The following is a 15,582-nucleotide window of genomic DNA, read 5'->3' as shown; positions in this document are numbered from 1 at the left end:
GCCCTAAGATCCCAGGTTTCCTGAGAGATGCCAGACAAAGCTCACCCTTATTAGGGGCAGTGCTGGCCTGCAGCCCTTCCTGCTTTGGCTCCACTTTGCACATATGGCTTCACCCTTTGATAAACATTCCTTTACTTCATATGAGCCTTAGCAAATCCTTGTCCTGTAGATACGCATCCCCCACAGCTGTACAGACAGATAATGAAATAGACTGTGGTGAGTAGATGCTATAATGCAAAACTAAAGTCCAATTAAGACTTGATAAAGAAATATGAAATAAAACACATTAAACAGGACAAAAGAATCAATTTATCATTAAATTCAGTAGTTACTTTTTTTTCATAACTCTCAGTGTTAAAAGCATCAATTACACACATAATTTACTCATTTACAGTCTGATTCAGAGTTCAAAGCAAAAACTTGCACTACAGAATATGAATTATCCTAGTGATCACAGGAAAAAGAACCAGTGCCCTGCAGGTGTCTCCAGGCTGGCTCTGAGAAGTGCTATCAGTGTAGGCTGGGGGAAATTGCATTATGTGCTGTTTGGGAGAAGGAAGTGATTTTGAAGCAGCCTGCCTCTTATCTCAAAGGAAGAGGTAATCTCAAATGGTGCAGAAGGTATGGAGCTGAATTTGGGAAAAGCCATGGAAATGTTTGGGATGAAAAGTAAACATACAACCTCAAAAGATTTGCCTTTGTGAATGCAGCCAGAGGATGCAAGGCTGGTACAACAAAATGCATCCTTCACTGAGCTTATGTAAGCAGTTACACACCATGGATAAAAAAAAGAGGGGAAAAACTGTTTGTGGAAGATTTTAGGAAAAGAAGGCACAAGCATGACTTCTCTTTTATTTCAGCTTGCTAACAGTGTCTTAGTTTTATGTTTATCTTCAAACTGTGATGCATGTAGGGTTATTTTAAGCTAACACAGAGAGACATCTCCTTTGTAGACAGTGGTGATCCTTGACCCATGGCATTGAACCATGCTTGCAGGGGCTGCAGGTCCATGATGCTTCACTTCTACCTCCACAGCCAGGAAGAAGAATTGCTGGTGAGCTGCACGTGGTTTGAACAATGGTGACAGCAGCCTGTGGGCTACAGGCACAAAATCTCATCAGCAGGGCAAGGGAAGAGGGATTTCTGCCAGGAGATAGGGAGCACATCTAAATCCTGAGATGGACAAAGAACAGTGCAACACCTGGTGAAAAACGAGCTGCAAAGCCATTTCCCTGAATTGGCAGACACATATACACAGAAAAAGCACGGAAAGAAATCCTAGTTACCTCTTTCATCTTCCTTCATAACCTGCAGTGTAAGTACCTCTTAAGAAACTAAGGCAGAGAAGTGCTTTGAAAAGATGAACACAGCATCTACTACTTCAGCAGAATCTTCTTTTGAAGCTGTGGCAGTTTGCTCATGTTTGCCTGTGCTCTAAACCTTTTGCACATTGTTCTTAGAGCCAAACATGGACTACATTATTTTGTGTTGCAAAGCACGGACACCCATAAACACTGAAAAGAAAATATATGGAGAGAGAACAATGGGTTCTTTAAAGGCATCTTTCATCTTAAACCCGAGAGTTTAAAGTCAATTCCAGCTGTCTTGGATTGCCTCTTGCTTGTATAGCGCCTGTAAATAAAGTGTTAATTCAGAACCCCTAGCTGTGATCAGTAATGGATCACATTTGGTGTTGCACCAAGCTCCAGAGTACCGTCTAAGCCCCAGGGCACTGGGATTTTAGGTGCTGCTTTGTACACATGTTTATCTTTTTGTGACTATTTTGCCTGATGGAGGGGACGGCCACTCCTCCAGTAAATGTTTTCATTTTACACTCCTTTACCCTGTTCCCCTTTCTACAGTTGCAATGTGATGTTTCAGTAGAGCAAGGCTTTGCAAATTTGGCTCAATGAGACACAGAGCAAACAGCTTTTCAGAGAGCTTCGACTCAGCTGTCAGAAGGGGCAGTTTGGTCTCAGTGCAAGCAGTACTCACATTCCAAACTGCATTAGAGAAAAGCTGCTGGGTTTTTATGCATTTTTATTATCAGTTCCAGATTAGAAATCGGATGCTAATTTTTTCTTAAAGCCTGTGTTTGGAGTAGAGCTTATTTTCTAAAACAAAACCAGGATTGTGATGTTTTTCTCCCACTAGCTTGCTCTTTTTTTGGTTTGCTTTTTTTCCTCTTCCTGGCTTTACTCCAAGGACCTTTTCTGCTTTTTGTTACACTCTCAAGATGAAGCACTGGATGGTTACAGCAGTGCTGGTAGCACTGGTACAGGTTTCTCAGAGTTTCCCTGCCTTATACCACCGAGGGTGGTGGAGGCTGTTAAGGGAAGGAGATAGTTGTGGAAAATGTGATTTGGCGTTCTGCTCTGAGCCTAAGGACTGTCCAGCCGGGACTGTGCTGGATCGCTGTGGCTGCTGCCTGGAATGTGGGAATGTGGAAGGTCAGATCTGCGACTTGGACCAGGGCAATCATTTTTATGGGCAATGTGGGGATCACCTTGAGTGCAGGTTGGATGCTGATGAAGCAAGGTTTGGGGAAGTCCCTGAACCCCAGTGTGTGTGCAAATCTCAAGAGAGCATCTGTGGACCTGAAGGGAAAACCTATGAAAACATCTGTCAATTCAACAAGGCTTATGCTGGGAAAAGAAACATCAGCATGAAACATAAAGGGCCATGTGAATCAGGTAATGTGTACAGAGGCACTTTGTACTAAACTAAAACTAAACTAAAAAAAGAGCTGATTCTTATCTTCAGATGTGTTACTAGCTACTCCAGTCTAGCTTCATTAAACTAATACTTTTTGTTAAAATTACCATTATTCTGTTATAATACTACTTAGCGCTAAACATGTGGTTCATCATCTGGTACTTAACCTCATACGTTATAAGCCTCCATATTAGACGAGTGGATTAAATCTCATGGTGACTAATAAGCCATCTATCTACAGACTGGGTCTGTTCTGAGTAACCAGAGTATGATTTCTTTTCTACAGAAGTTGTATGTGTATTTGGGTATCAGTAAACAGATAGGATAGTCTGGAAGGAATGGGCAAATTATTATTATTATTATTATAAGAGGACTGACCTAATTGTAAAGTGGTGATAGTAAAGCAGATCTCATTTATATATATATATATATGTATGTCTCTCTCTATATATATATATCAATATGTATACATCTATCGTATGTATACACACACACAGCTACATGTATGTGTGTGTGTGTGTTTATATGGATGCATGTGTGTAACCACTTGTGAGGATACATGGTAAGCAGTGAAGCAGGGGCAATAGAAGGAGATGGGGTTTAATTAACAGCTCTGTTCTTTTTAAAAAGGTCCAAAATAATCCAATTCAGAATCATCATAAAATCTATCTAACCCATGAAATACAAATCCAAATATTAGAACAGAATCAAGCTGAAACAATTTCCCTAAAGGACTCTTACAGTGAACAGTTGTCTCTGCTGATTGTTAGTGGAAGGATTCTTAGGTGGGCTTACAGGGAACTCCTGCTTCCTGCTCATATGCTGTTTCCATTCTTTGCATTACTACAAGTCATTACTCATGGGCATCTTTCACTTAAGAGACAACTAAAATGAAGATGTGAAGAGGCTTTTGTTTGTTTCTGAATGAGAAGTTACTGTGATTTTTTAAGTTAATCAAATATTTTCTCAAATTAAGTAACTAGAAGAGGTCTGTGGGTCACAAATGGGTCACAGTTCTGGGAATCTGAAATTGCAGCTCTGGCAAAGGATTACATATAGGAGTAACTCAGGTACATTTTACCCACTCCTCTCTAGCAGTTTTAGACTGTATGCTGTGGTTTTATATTGAATGAACAATGAATATTGAACACTTAAAAGGAAAAGTGATGAACAGCTAATATCAGGCTTCTTTCCTCTTTCTCTAGCTGCAAGAGAAAGATCCTTTAAAGAATCCTTTATTTGCTACCAGGGTATTAAGCTGTGAAATGAGGCTCATCAGGGAAGGGACATGCACGCCAGCCTGCAGGACAACTGAAAGCCTGTTAGCCTTGGGAAGGTGTCTTTGTTTGGGATTAAGTAGCCATAGTTCTTGTGGCATAACCACTCCAGCAAGATTTCGGCCAGAAATGCCACTCCCTTAGCGAGTGCCGGTAACTTCGCAGCACCGGCAGCTGCTCAGGCACACAGGCTTAAAGCAGTGGTCCCTCTAATTAATTTAACAGAAGTGGCCGAGTACGAGAGCCTTTTTAATTTGGAAGTACTACCACTCTTAATTGCTGGTGTCATCCAGCAGGCCCCCAGTCGCCCCGAGGCGCATCACACTGCTGCTCCTCAAGCAGGAGGAAGGAGCTTAGCAGCTCTGCTCTGCATCCAGGCATCACCCCCAGCGCTTTCCCGCTGCTATCCTGGCTCCCCAGAAAAACCGAAGCCTCTCTCCAGGAGTGCAGAGAATTATCCTAACCTCTCAGCTTACTGAATTGCACAGAAGCCTCCGGAAAGCTCACGGCCGTGTCGGTGCTGCGCAGAGTTTAGTTAAGAAAGAGGCTGTGGCGGAGTAAAGTACCCGGCTGGAGTATGTCCGAGCTGGGCAGAGCCCTGGAGCCTGGACAGGGCGCTGGGCTGGTAGCGACAGGGGTCACAAACGCCCTTCTCCTCTCCCCGAGCTGCCGCTCCCCGCGCTGGCTCGGAAGCTTCAGAGCCCGGCCGGAGCCCGGGCCGCTGGGCGAGCCCGGGGCTCGGAGGGGCACAGCGGGGCTCGGAGGGGCTCGGAGGGGCTGCAGCGGGGCTCGGAGGGGCTGCAGCGGGGCTCAGAGGGGCACAGCGGGGCTCGGAGGGGCTCCGAGAGGCTCGGAGGGGCACAGCGGGGCTCGGAGGGGCTCGGAGGGGCACAGCGGGGCTCGGAGGGGCTCAGAGGGGCTCAGAGGGGCACAGCGGGGCTCGGAGGGGCACAGCGGGGCTCCGAGGGGCACAGCGGGGCTCAGAGGGGCTCGGAGGGGGACAGCGGGGCTCCGAGGGGCTCCGAGGGGCACAGCGGGGCTCGGAGGGGCTGCAGCGGGCACGGCTGTCCCGGGAGCCGCCGGCCCGGCCCCGCCCGCAGCAGCCCGGGCTGACGGCACCGCGCTCCAGCCCGGCCGCTCCGGGCGCAGCTGGTGACAAAGGCACCAGGGAACCTGGCTCTGAGAGCAGCGAGCGCCGCAGCACGGGCTGTCCTGACTCCAATTTGCATGCGAAACAAACACTGAGCACTGTGAGGTTTTGGTACCGCGCTATAAATATAACCTTCACTCAGCTCAAAGTACTTTGTTTTGTTTTTCTCTTCTTCAAAGCATCTGCTGTTTCCTCTTGATGCCAAATGGATTAATTGTATACAGCAATCAATGAATAAATAACAATAAACTCCTTTCATCAGAGGAGTACAGCCTTTCATCTTTCTTCTCTTGCCAGAAAAAGAAGAAAAAGGCCTAGCTAGCTAAAGAAACACGGAAAAAATCCTTGCTTTTCCTGAAAGCTAGTTCTGATCAGTTTATCCAATAATTTAACAAAGTTACTAAGTACATTGATTATATACAGATTCTCCACACTTAAACCATCCCCATTCACATTCAAATATTTCTCTTTGATAATATAATGAACTAGCAAAACAATCCAGCAGTGATTATGTTTAGCTGTATCACATGATTTATTTTAAATGTAAATTTTGGACTAAAAACAAATAACCAAACCACAAAATTTTCTGCCATTTCCATCTAGACAGACATAGATTAGAAAAATTAATAATATACAATATGAGAAAAAAAATCCTATTAATTATGTAATTAATTGGTCTGGAGTGATATTGGGTTGATTGTGAAAGGTGGAACAGTATTTTGACTTCTCCTGGCTTCTGGTTTACATCCTCTGTAACACATAGGGATAATTCATGACTGACTGGAAAAGGAAAAGATGCAGCTCCTGCCCATTCAGCTCCGGACACTGGGACATCAGAACATTTTCCATAGCTATCAACAAAAATTTACCTACTCCAGGAATCAAAATGACAAGTTATCATAACAGTAAAGCTCTGTTTCTAATCAGTTATGCAAACACACAGATATGAATAGGAGAATTTGTCTGAACACAAAACCTGAAACACTCAAAAATAAAGTTTATAAACTTCTGTTTAAATTGTAGAACATTACTTCAATTTTCTTCCACAAAACAGAGCAAAATGCTGTTGTGAGACTTGCAGTGTTTTATTTCTGAAGGCACTTCGAGTGGATAGTGAATACTGGCGGTGTGTTCAGATTCAGAAAGGGCAGTTTGGTTCGATCAGAACTCCTGCCTGCTGTGAGTTTGGTCTCGGGTGATGCCAGTCCTGGTCAGCCCTGGACTCAGACCATGCCCAGGCATTTCCGAGCTGTCTGCTGGATTCTCCTCACAGTTAATGGCAAGAGGGGTATTTCCAGAGTGGAATTCATCCTGGTGTATTGTAGGCAGTGCTGGACAGCTGTAATGAGGATTTGTAATTCAGACCTTTGTGTCCTCCAGGCTCCAGATATGTTCCCATGGGTGGCCTCGCTGGGCTGAGCCATGGCTGGGGACAGTGACATAGGCAGGACCCAGTCCTTGGCCACACATCAGTGTTGTCAGGGGATCCACAGGACACCTGAGTTAACAGCACAACAAAAATACTCACCAGGCAACATCTGCCTATTTGAAAAGTTTTTTATACTGTCTCTATGTGGCAACAATTCAAAGAACTCCTGTGAGTCAGTGTGGACATTTGGTTTCTTTTGTACATTTTAGGCTTAACTACAGTGGATGTATCATTAAAAGGAGTGCAGTTTCAATTAATTTTAAAAGTATGTTTTAATATCAGACCCTCTGTGATCAGTTCATAGGCCAAAAAAAAAAAAAAAAAAAGCTCATCCAAGATATTCAGTTAATGCTGATTTGAATACAGGATTTTTGAAATAATAGATTCTGAATGTATAGTTCTCATGAAACAAAAAGCATTTAAGGATTTAAGTTTCCTAGTTTGAAAAAATCTTACTTTTGACAAGTAGCAACATTATTTAATGAGGCATTTATAAATGGGAAAAAATATAGTTTTCTGTGTCATTTGTTTGTAATTAATCAGTATGCATTTAATATTTGCTGCACAGACACCAATCCTGAAAAACTGAAAAATGTGTTATAAATTATTGCTTGAAAACAGAGAACAGGCTGTCACAATTTCAAATGCCAAAGCATAAATGATGCACCTAGGTATTGATTCAAATATTGCAAGTAAAAATACATTAATTATTTACTTTAAGTTTCTGTTTCCAAGCATCTGGGATCTCCACCAAAAAAAAAAAAAAATCATTAATTAAATACATGCCTAATGGCTCAGAAAATGCATTCCTTTTTGGGCGTCAATCTGGAAATAGATAGAAAACAGATTTTCATAGCCAAAACATTTCTTGTTGTCGACAAATAGATCAGGGGAAAAAAAGCAGAGATCTCCAAAACAGGAAATCTTTGCTAGCAGTAAATCCACTATTTTTGTCTGTGTCGCCGAACATCATCATTCCCTGTTAACACAGGAGATGAGCAGTACGCTCCCGCACGCCCAGAGAGGGATGTGCCCCGCGATCAGGTGTGAAGGCACCAAGGGATGGGCTGTGAAGGCACCGGGGGATGGATGGGCTGTGAAGGCACCGAGGGATGGATGGGCTGTGAGGGCACCGAGGGATGGATGGGCTGTGAAGGCACCGCGGGATGGATGGGCTGTGAAGGCACCGGGGGATGGATGGGCTGTGAGGGCACCGGGGGATGGGCTGTGAAGGCACCGGGGGATGGATGGGCTGTGAAGGCACCGGGGGATGGATGGGCTGTGAGGGCACCGAGGGATGGATGGGCTGTGAAGGCACCGCGGGATGGATGGGCTGTGAAGGCACCGCGGGATGGGCTGTGAAGGCACCGAGGGATGGATGGGCTGTGAGGGCACCGCGGGATGGGCTGTGAAGGCACCGCGGGATGGATGGGCTGTGAAGGCACCGCGGGATGGATGGGCTGTGAAGGCACCGGGGGATGGATGGGCTGTGAAGGCACCGCGGGATGGATGGGCTGTGAAGGCACCGCGGGATGGATGGGCTGTGAAGGCACCGCGGGATGGATGGGCTGTGAAGGCACCGGGGGATGGATGGGCTGTGAAGGCACCGGGGGATGGATGGGCTGTGAAGGCACCGGGGGATGGATGGGCTGTGAAGGCACCGAGGGATGGATGGGCTGTGAGGGCACCGAGGGATGGATGGGCTGTGAAGGCACCGGGGGATGGGCTGTGAAGGCACCGGGGGATGGATGGGCTGTGAAGGCACCGAGGGATGGATGGGCTGTGAAGGCACCGCGGGATGGATGGGCTGTGAAGGCACCGAGGGATGGATGGGCTATGAAGGCACCGCGGGATGGGCTGTGAAGGCACCGGGGGATGGATGGGCTGTGAAGGCACCGGGGGATGGATGGGCTGTGAAGGCACCGCGGGATGGGCTGTGAAGGCACCGCGGGATGGATGGGCTGTGAAGGCACCGGGGGATGGATGGGCTGTGAAGGCACCGGGGAATGGATCGGCTGTGAAGGCACCGGGGGATGGATGGGCTGTGAAGGCACCGGGGGATGGATGGGCTGTGAAGGCACCGCGGGATGGGCTGTGAAGGCACCGGGGGATGGATGGGCTGTGAAGGCACCGGGGGATGGATGGGCTGTGAAGGCACCGGGGGATGGATCGGCTGTGAAGGCACCGCGGGATGGATGGGCTGTGAAGGCACCGGGGGATGGGCTGTGAAGGCACCGGGGGATGGATGGGCTGTGAAGGCACCGGGGGATGGATGGGCTGTGAAGGCACCGGGGGATGGATGGGCTGTGAAGGCACCGGGGGATGGATGGGCTGTGAAGGCACCGGGGGATGGATGGGCTGTGGCTCCAGTGCCTCCAAGCCCCCGGGCTGGCTCCCTCTCGTGGCTGCCGGCAGCTTTTGCTTCGGGAAAAGGGAAAAAGGAGAACGCTGAGGTGATCAATAAACACTGGAGGGGGTAACGGTAAGAGAACACGAGGAAACAAGAACGTGGAAACGTTAACAGGTATAATAAGTAGAACATGAAACCTCATAGAAATAATTGGATTTCAATCCCTTTCATTCCTAACACGAATATTGAATGACATCAGTAGCAATTGAGGATAAATGTAAAATGCATTACAACTGTTATTCTGTAACTTGTGACTTCCATGGGTATCAGTGCAGGACAATGGTTTAGCAGCTTCAAGGCAAAGATGTACTCAGAAAACAAACCTGACAAGCCAGCAACGGCAGTATTTTAGCTTTTAGCTAACCAAAATGTAACACATTCTGAGCTATCATACAGTCAAATCACTCTGTGACTTGTGTGCTACAGAATTTCTTGTGCTTTTCTCTGAAGCCCAGGTCGGGTACTGGCACCTCTGTTGGGGGACCCTGAGCCTCGTCCACGATGACGGCTCATGGGGCAAAATTAAGCCCTTAATTTCAGCTCAGGTTCCAAGATCCTCTGCAAGGGGAACAACAGACTTGAATAATAATTTTTAGAAAGCACAGACACAAGGTTTTCTGAGATGTAAAAGATGTTTGGAATCACGTGGCTCTTCACAGTGTGTGAGAGGCAAAAGGCGAATGCAATCTGACGGTATCATGCGAAGCAGGGATTGACGTTACTTGCTTCTATGTTTGTGTTCTTTTGTCCACTGTCTTCTAAAGCACCGCTGTCTGTTCTTTGCAGCTCCTGTTATTTCTATGCCACCTCAGGATGCCCAGAATTACACTGGCAATGATGTCATTTTTGGCTGTGAGGTGTCAGCCTATCCTATGCCACAGCTTGAATGGAAAAAAAAGGGGAATAAAATGTTTCTGCCAGGAGATGACACCCACGTCTCAGTTCAGGTAAAACTTGAATTTACTATTGCATAGGGTTTGCGAAGAGGAGCAGGTGCTTAATCTGGGCTGCTGCAGGGAAAGAAAAGATGGAAGAATTTCTTTATGTAGGTCTGATACTGAAAAAACTGAGCTGAAAGAAGGAACATTCTGGGAAGGATGGCTGTTTGCAGCACTTCTACTACTCTTGATGCAGGAAGCTCAATTCTGACAGGTATTTAAAGTTCCCCTTTGCAAGATGCTGTTCCTGGAGACCTGTTATTTGGGTTCTGTCCCTGAGGCATTCACCAGGAAAGCAAAGAATCTTATTCATTTTATGGAAGCCATGGTGCTTTAATCTAAGGGGAAAGAGTAGAATGGCATTAGTAGGGGCTTCAAGCAAATCCAGAAATAGGCTGAAAGTTTGAGCTGAAATCAAATAAATCAAAATGTTAACTCTTTTAAATGGAAATAAAATTCTGAGGAGATGAGTAAATGATGCCAGCTGTCCAGGCAGCCTGCAGGAAGGCTGAAGCCTTTGCTAAGGCCTTCTGCAAGACTTCTCCAATGGACAGAGAACATGAGCAGAGACCATGCAGTGAAATGCATGGCAAATTTCTGGATACAGCCCAAAACCAGCCAGATCCAGTGGACATGGAGCACAAAATGAACAAAAAGGTAGGGAGAATAAACACAGAAAAAGCTAATTAAAGTGCCAAAAATACCAAAGTACTAAAAGTCTAAGTTATTTTGAAGCTTTTCCAGAGGAAACATGAACATAGGTGGGATTAGTGGACTAACAGTTGCTGAGTGACAATGATGCAAGGAGCCACATGCAAACACTGGTAACCTCAGAGGCCAAGCTGACTCCCTGTTCACCCATGCTCTCAGCACGAGAGCATCTCTGTTAACATCTCTTAAGGTGTTCGAGTTATTTGTTTGGAAAAGAAAGCTCACCCCTTTAGGAGGCTTTAGTCCAAGCCAGTTGAAACTGATTGTCATGAAGTGTGAAAGTTCCCATGGAATGTCATGCCAATCCATAAAACCTGGCTGCTGAGTGTCAGCTTGGTCAGGCCCCCTTGGCACTAACAGCCCACCCAGACTCACTCTCTGTCTCATCCTAAAGAAATTGCTGAGCTTGAGCATAGGTGGCAATGCTTTGAAGGAGCAGCAACTGGTTCAGGGACAAGAGATAGGAGGAGCTCTGGAAACAGTGGCGTGAAGAGGAACAGGAATGAGAGCACTGCGCAGGGCAATGAAGCTGAAAGGGCAGAGATGGGAAAGCAGGAACTCAGAGGTGCAGAGCAGTAAGAAGGTAAAACATAGAGCAGCAGGAATAAGCAGAATCAAAGCCTGTTTGCATTAAAAAAGAGCAAAGGTTTTGATGATATTTAATCCATCCACAATTATTTTGATAAATATCATGGTGTCTCCTAGCTGCTTAATTTCAACCATTTCTTTCCTTCTCAAAGGAAAGAGGTGGGCCTCAGAAGTATGGTGTGACAGGCTGGCTGCAGATTCAAGGCCTCAAAAAATCAGATGAAGGCATTTACATCTGCCACACCAAAAATAAGTATGGTGCAACATATGCCTCTGCAAGACTGAAAGTCATTGATGGTAATTTTTTTTTATTTGAATGTAAAAAATATAAAAATGAATACAAGCAGAATGCAAAGGATGGGGTCAGAATGCAAATGAAGCATAGGGCAAATTACCCAAAGCTGCCTGTATTTTTACTCTTCTGAGTGCTTTTATTTTACTGTACCCCCTAACGGGTTTATATAGTAATATTTTGCTGTGAATTATACCAGCTTCCAGAAAACAGAAAACCGTGGGTTGGAGCCATACAGCTGAGACACATTATTCCACTGTCCTTATCCTAGAGAAGTCCTTTGATGTTAGTAGGACCCAGAACAACAGCTGGTGTAACTGAGGGAGTCTTTGAACCGTGGCAGGTCTGCTTAGCTGTTTATTTTTCAAAAAACTAGGAAGGAAACCGTTGTTATTCCTTAATGAGAGTGGTTCAAAAGATGTAAGAAATAGCTTTGCAGTTGTTTTGCATTGTGCCCAGACCTGCAGAATAATATCCTTCTTCCTCTATGGACAACTATTTTTCCTGGCAAATCCAGGATAAAGATGCATTGTCATATTTACCTCCTGGTCTAGAGGAGTTTGTCACTCACCTCATTTCTACAAGGGGCTTTTAAAGCTTCATTTTCTCTGGCAATATTTGCAGATGCACAGCAGCTGCAGAGGACCGATGTCATAGCTTATTAGTATTAGGAATTAAATGCATTTTCAACATGTCCTCAGCGCAGGAAAGATGTGGACATGTTAGAGTGGGCCCAGAGAAGGCCATGAAGATGCTCCAAGTGCTGGAGCACCTCTGCTCTGGAGACAGGCTGAGCAAGCTGCTGGTGTTAAGCCTGGGGAAGAGAAGGCTCTGGGGAGATCCCAGAGCCCCTTCCAATCCTTAAAGTGGGCTTACTAGAAGGAGGGAGAGGGACTTTTTATACAGGCAGATAGTGGTTGGGCAAGGGAGTATAGTTTTGAACTAAAATGGGAGAGATTTAGATTGGATGTTAGGAAGAAATTCTTTACTCAGAGCGTGGTGAAGCACTGACACAGGTTTGTTAAAGAAGCTGTGACTGCCCCATCCCTGAACTGTCCAAGGCCAGGCTGGACGGGGCTTGGAGAAACCTGGGATAGTGGAAGTGTCCCTGCCCATGGCAGGGGGGTGGAACAAGATGATCTTTAAGGTCCATTTCAAACCAATCTATTCTGGGATTCCATGATTCTATATAGAAATTTGACCTTCAGTGGTATGAGGTCAAACCATTGGATAAAACCCCTGTCCTTTTCATAAATAACAAGGATTCAGAAACTCTGAGCTTGCTGTACAAATCCAAACCCATGCCTTCCTCTTTATTCCTATCTTCAACTAATTTAATCTGGATTCAATTACATCTTGCAGACCCATCTCCTGCATTTGCATTTACTGCTGGCAGCAGAAGCGCAAGCTACAGCATTGAATATGAGGAGTATTATGACAATTCTGATGAGGAAGATGATGAAGAATATGAGTCTGGGGACTACGATAATGAAAACAACTCTGAATAATAGTTTTTATACATCTATTGTCCAAATCCTTTCACACCGTTATATTTACCAGTAGTCTCTGTTCTGTAAATGGCTCCTCTGATAACACACACACTCACTTGTGTATCCCCCTTCCTGAAATGCAGCTTTGGATGAAGTACACCATGCTACTTACCAGAAATAAGAACAGTTGTAACACCATATATTTAGACTATTAAATAAAATTCCTCAACATGCACCTTTCTAGTAAGTATGCCAAAGGGATCAAATTTTATATTAATTTTTAACTTACCTTATAATTTCTTTCACACATTCTAATTTGTCTACAAAAAATGTCAATAGTTCAACAAAACTTTTACTTCGAATCAATTTTCTTTTTGTCTGTAAAGTACTGAGAAATATCAAGAGATTTTTCACATGGCAACAAGCCTAAGTAAGTATGGAGGTTGCAAAATAGTCTTTAATCTCTTTAGTTCATGTTTTCTCATAAGTTTCAGCAGGATTTTTCTTCTCATTTGAAATTTTCCATGGTGAGTCTCATCAAAAGTGAATTATCTGTCTTTTGGGGGATGATTTTGTTTACTTTTAATAGATACATGAAGCAATCACGGTCTAAAGCCAGTAAGTGCTGCTTTACTGTCAATACTCAAAAATAGCCAGAAGAGATTCTTTGTGCGTTCAAACATTTGAGCACATCTTGGACTCCTTCTTCTAACAGCTCCTGCATTACTCCTCACAGCGCTGGCTCCTTCCCACCAGCCTGGGAGTGGTTCAGGGTTTGGGATCATAATTTTCCCCCTGAATGGGATGCTGGTTGGTGGGCATTTCTGCAGTTTAAAGGCGACAGCTGCTCTGTAACTCAGTGCATGCCCTTCAAACACACAGAGATTGCACTCCAGAGCCAGGATCTATCCTTTGTCTGGGGCTGTGCACGAGCTGTCCCTATCCCCAACCCATCAGCAGTGCCAAGCTGCTGAAAGGGCAGAAAACCACCAGAACACATGCACCTTGTGCAAACTGATCCATGAACCAGACAGCAAAGGAGATGGAGCCAAAAACACACTTCCAAGGGTTGAGTGAGCACCCTGAGAAATTTCTCCAATTGCTTTTGTTAACTAATTACATGAAGGCTGGCTCAGCATTAATGGGAAATGGAAAACACCAACCCTGCACTTACACCTCTGTTCCCATTGGCTGAGGACAGATGAATAGCAGTAAAATTCTGAACGACATTAGGGACTAAGGAAGCAGAAGTTCAGGCATCTGCAGGGAAAGCCTTCGTGTCCTCAGCCTCCTTGGGCCAAGGCACAGGCCCAGGCAGTGGTCCCTGCACACACCAAGGTGGCTGTGAGCTGAGTTCCTGGTGACAGGGAAGCTTTACGGGCAATTTTACTGTACCCATACACACACTGTGTAGAATTTTTAATGCATATACAGTACATCACAAATTCTTCTTTTAATGTGCTATTTGTGCCTTTTTTTGCTATTAGAAAGATTTTTCTTTTCAATTTGAATTACATTAAGAAATTGGCTATAGACTGTGTTTGCCCTGAGGTATTATTGACCTCTGTCCAGCAAACAACCAAAGAATAATTTATTTCATTTCAGGCTTCATGGGGTATTGTCAGCTTCTGAGAAGAAAGTGTGTCATTGTGTTATTGAAAATGATTAATTAGTTTTAATTAGGAATAGGAAGTGGCTTCATTTTTAACTACTGGTTTTGTTTTTATGGACTCTTCCTGGTCTTCTTAGTGATGTGTTAATAACCTTTTTTGCTTATCCACTATATATTAAATTAAACATAAAATTATCTGATAGAAATCACTGATTATTTTTTATGGAACTATTTAATATGCAGACCTATACTCAAGATCAATTGTGATCTGCATAGCAAATTAATGAATTAGATTACTAAAGTAATCACTAAATGGTGGCAATATATATTGGCATAGTATAGTACACAGCACAGAAAATAATCTTGAAATCATTAGCCATAGAAAGAAATTAGAATTCTTCAGGGCCTTTTGTTGCTGTTAACGTAAAATGAAAAACAGAAGGAAAAGAATGTTTGAATGAGAAAATGTGCAGCAGAACTCTAGCAAATACCAGTTTGTGAGTGTTTAGCCTGATGGAGTATGTCTGTTTAAGAAAAGCTCACATTCCCAGAACAAAGAATTCTAAATTAAATATGTTGCATTTCTCTCCGTATGTATTTTTTGTATATATTTAAGTTCTTGTAAATTATCAGCCATTCCTTTCAGTAAGAAAACTGCATTTTAGGAAAAATCCCAGTGTTATGCAAAAAAAAAAAAGGAACACTGACACCTTGAACAATTCCTAGTTTCTTTTTTGTGGGAGGGGACAAAACCATCTGCTTTTGTTTATATACTTCAACAAGCATTTAATGTTAAATTTTAAAAAGCATGAAGGAGATTCAGTCCTCTCTGAGCTGCGTGGCAAACAAATGGATCTCATTGTGAATGCATTGCCTGTAGCAACAGATCTGTTCACGTAACCCAAAGGAACAGCAATTCAAGAAAAGAGGTTTATTCCATCTAGAAGGAAATGAGCCAGAGTTGAGCTGA

At 44.3% G+C, this 15,582-nt stretch overlaps 1 protein-coding gene across 1 annotated transcript; it reads left to right on the top strand.

Annotated features, from left to right (window-relative positions):
* Nucleotides 1–1,715: 1,715 nt before the first annotated feature.
* LOC116451594 (kazal-type serine protease inhibitor domain-containing protein 1-like) lies at nt 1,716–15,309 on the top strand. The gene is made up of 4 exons (XM_032125222.1): nt 1,716–2,693; nt 9,768–9,928; nt 11,371–11,515; nt 12,873–15,309. Exons 1-4 carry the CDS (start codon nt 2,237–2,239, stop codon nt 13,016–13,018), a joined length of 909 nt encoding a protein of 302 aa, XP_031981113.1. The 5' UTR covers nt 1,716–2,236; the 3' UTR covers nt 13,019–15,309.
* Nucleotides 15,310–15,582: the final 273 nt, after the last annotated feature.

Source organism: Corvus moneduloides, chromosome 15, assembly GCF_009650955.1.
Source record: "Corvus moneduloides isolate bCorMon1 chromosome 15, bCorMon1.pri, whole genome shotgun sequence".
NCBI lineage: Eukaryota > Metazoa > Chordata > Aves > Passeriformes > Corvidae > Corvus > Corvus moneduloides.
Note: the sequence above shows the minus strand (reverse complement) of the source record. Positions and strands in the feature narration are given on the sequence as shown.

Coding starts and splice junctions, on each gene's coding strand:
- LOC116451594 (XM_032125222.1), top strand. CDS start 2,237: ATGAAGCACTGGATGGTTACAGCAGTGCTGGTAGCACTGGTACAGGTT. Junction 2,694..9,767: donor TAAAGGGCCATGTGAATCAG/GTAATGTGTACA, acceptor TGTTCTTTGCAG/CTCCTGTTATTTCTATGCCA. Junction 9,929..11,370: donor ACACCCACGTCTCAGTTCAG/GTAAAACTTGAA, acceptor TCCTTCTCAAAG/GAAAGAGGTGGGCCTCAGAA.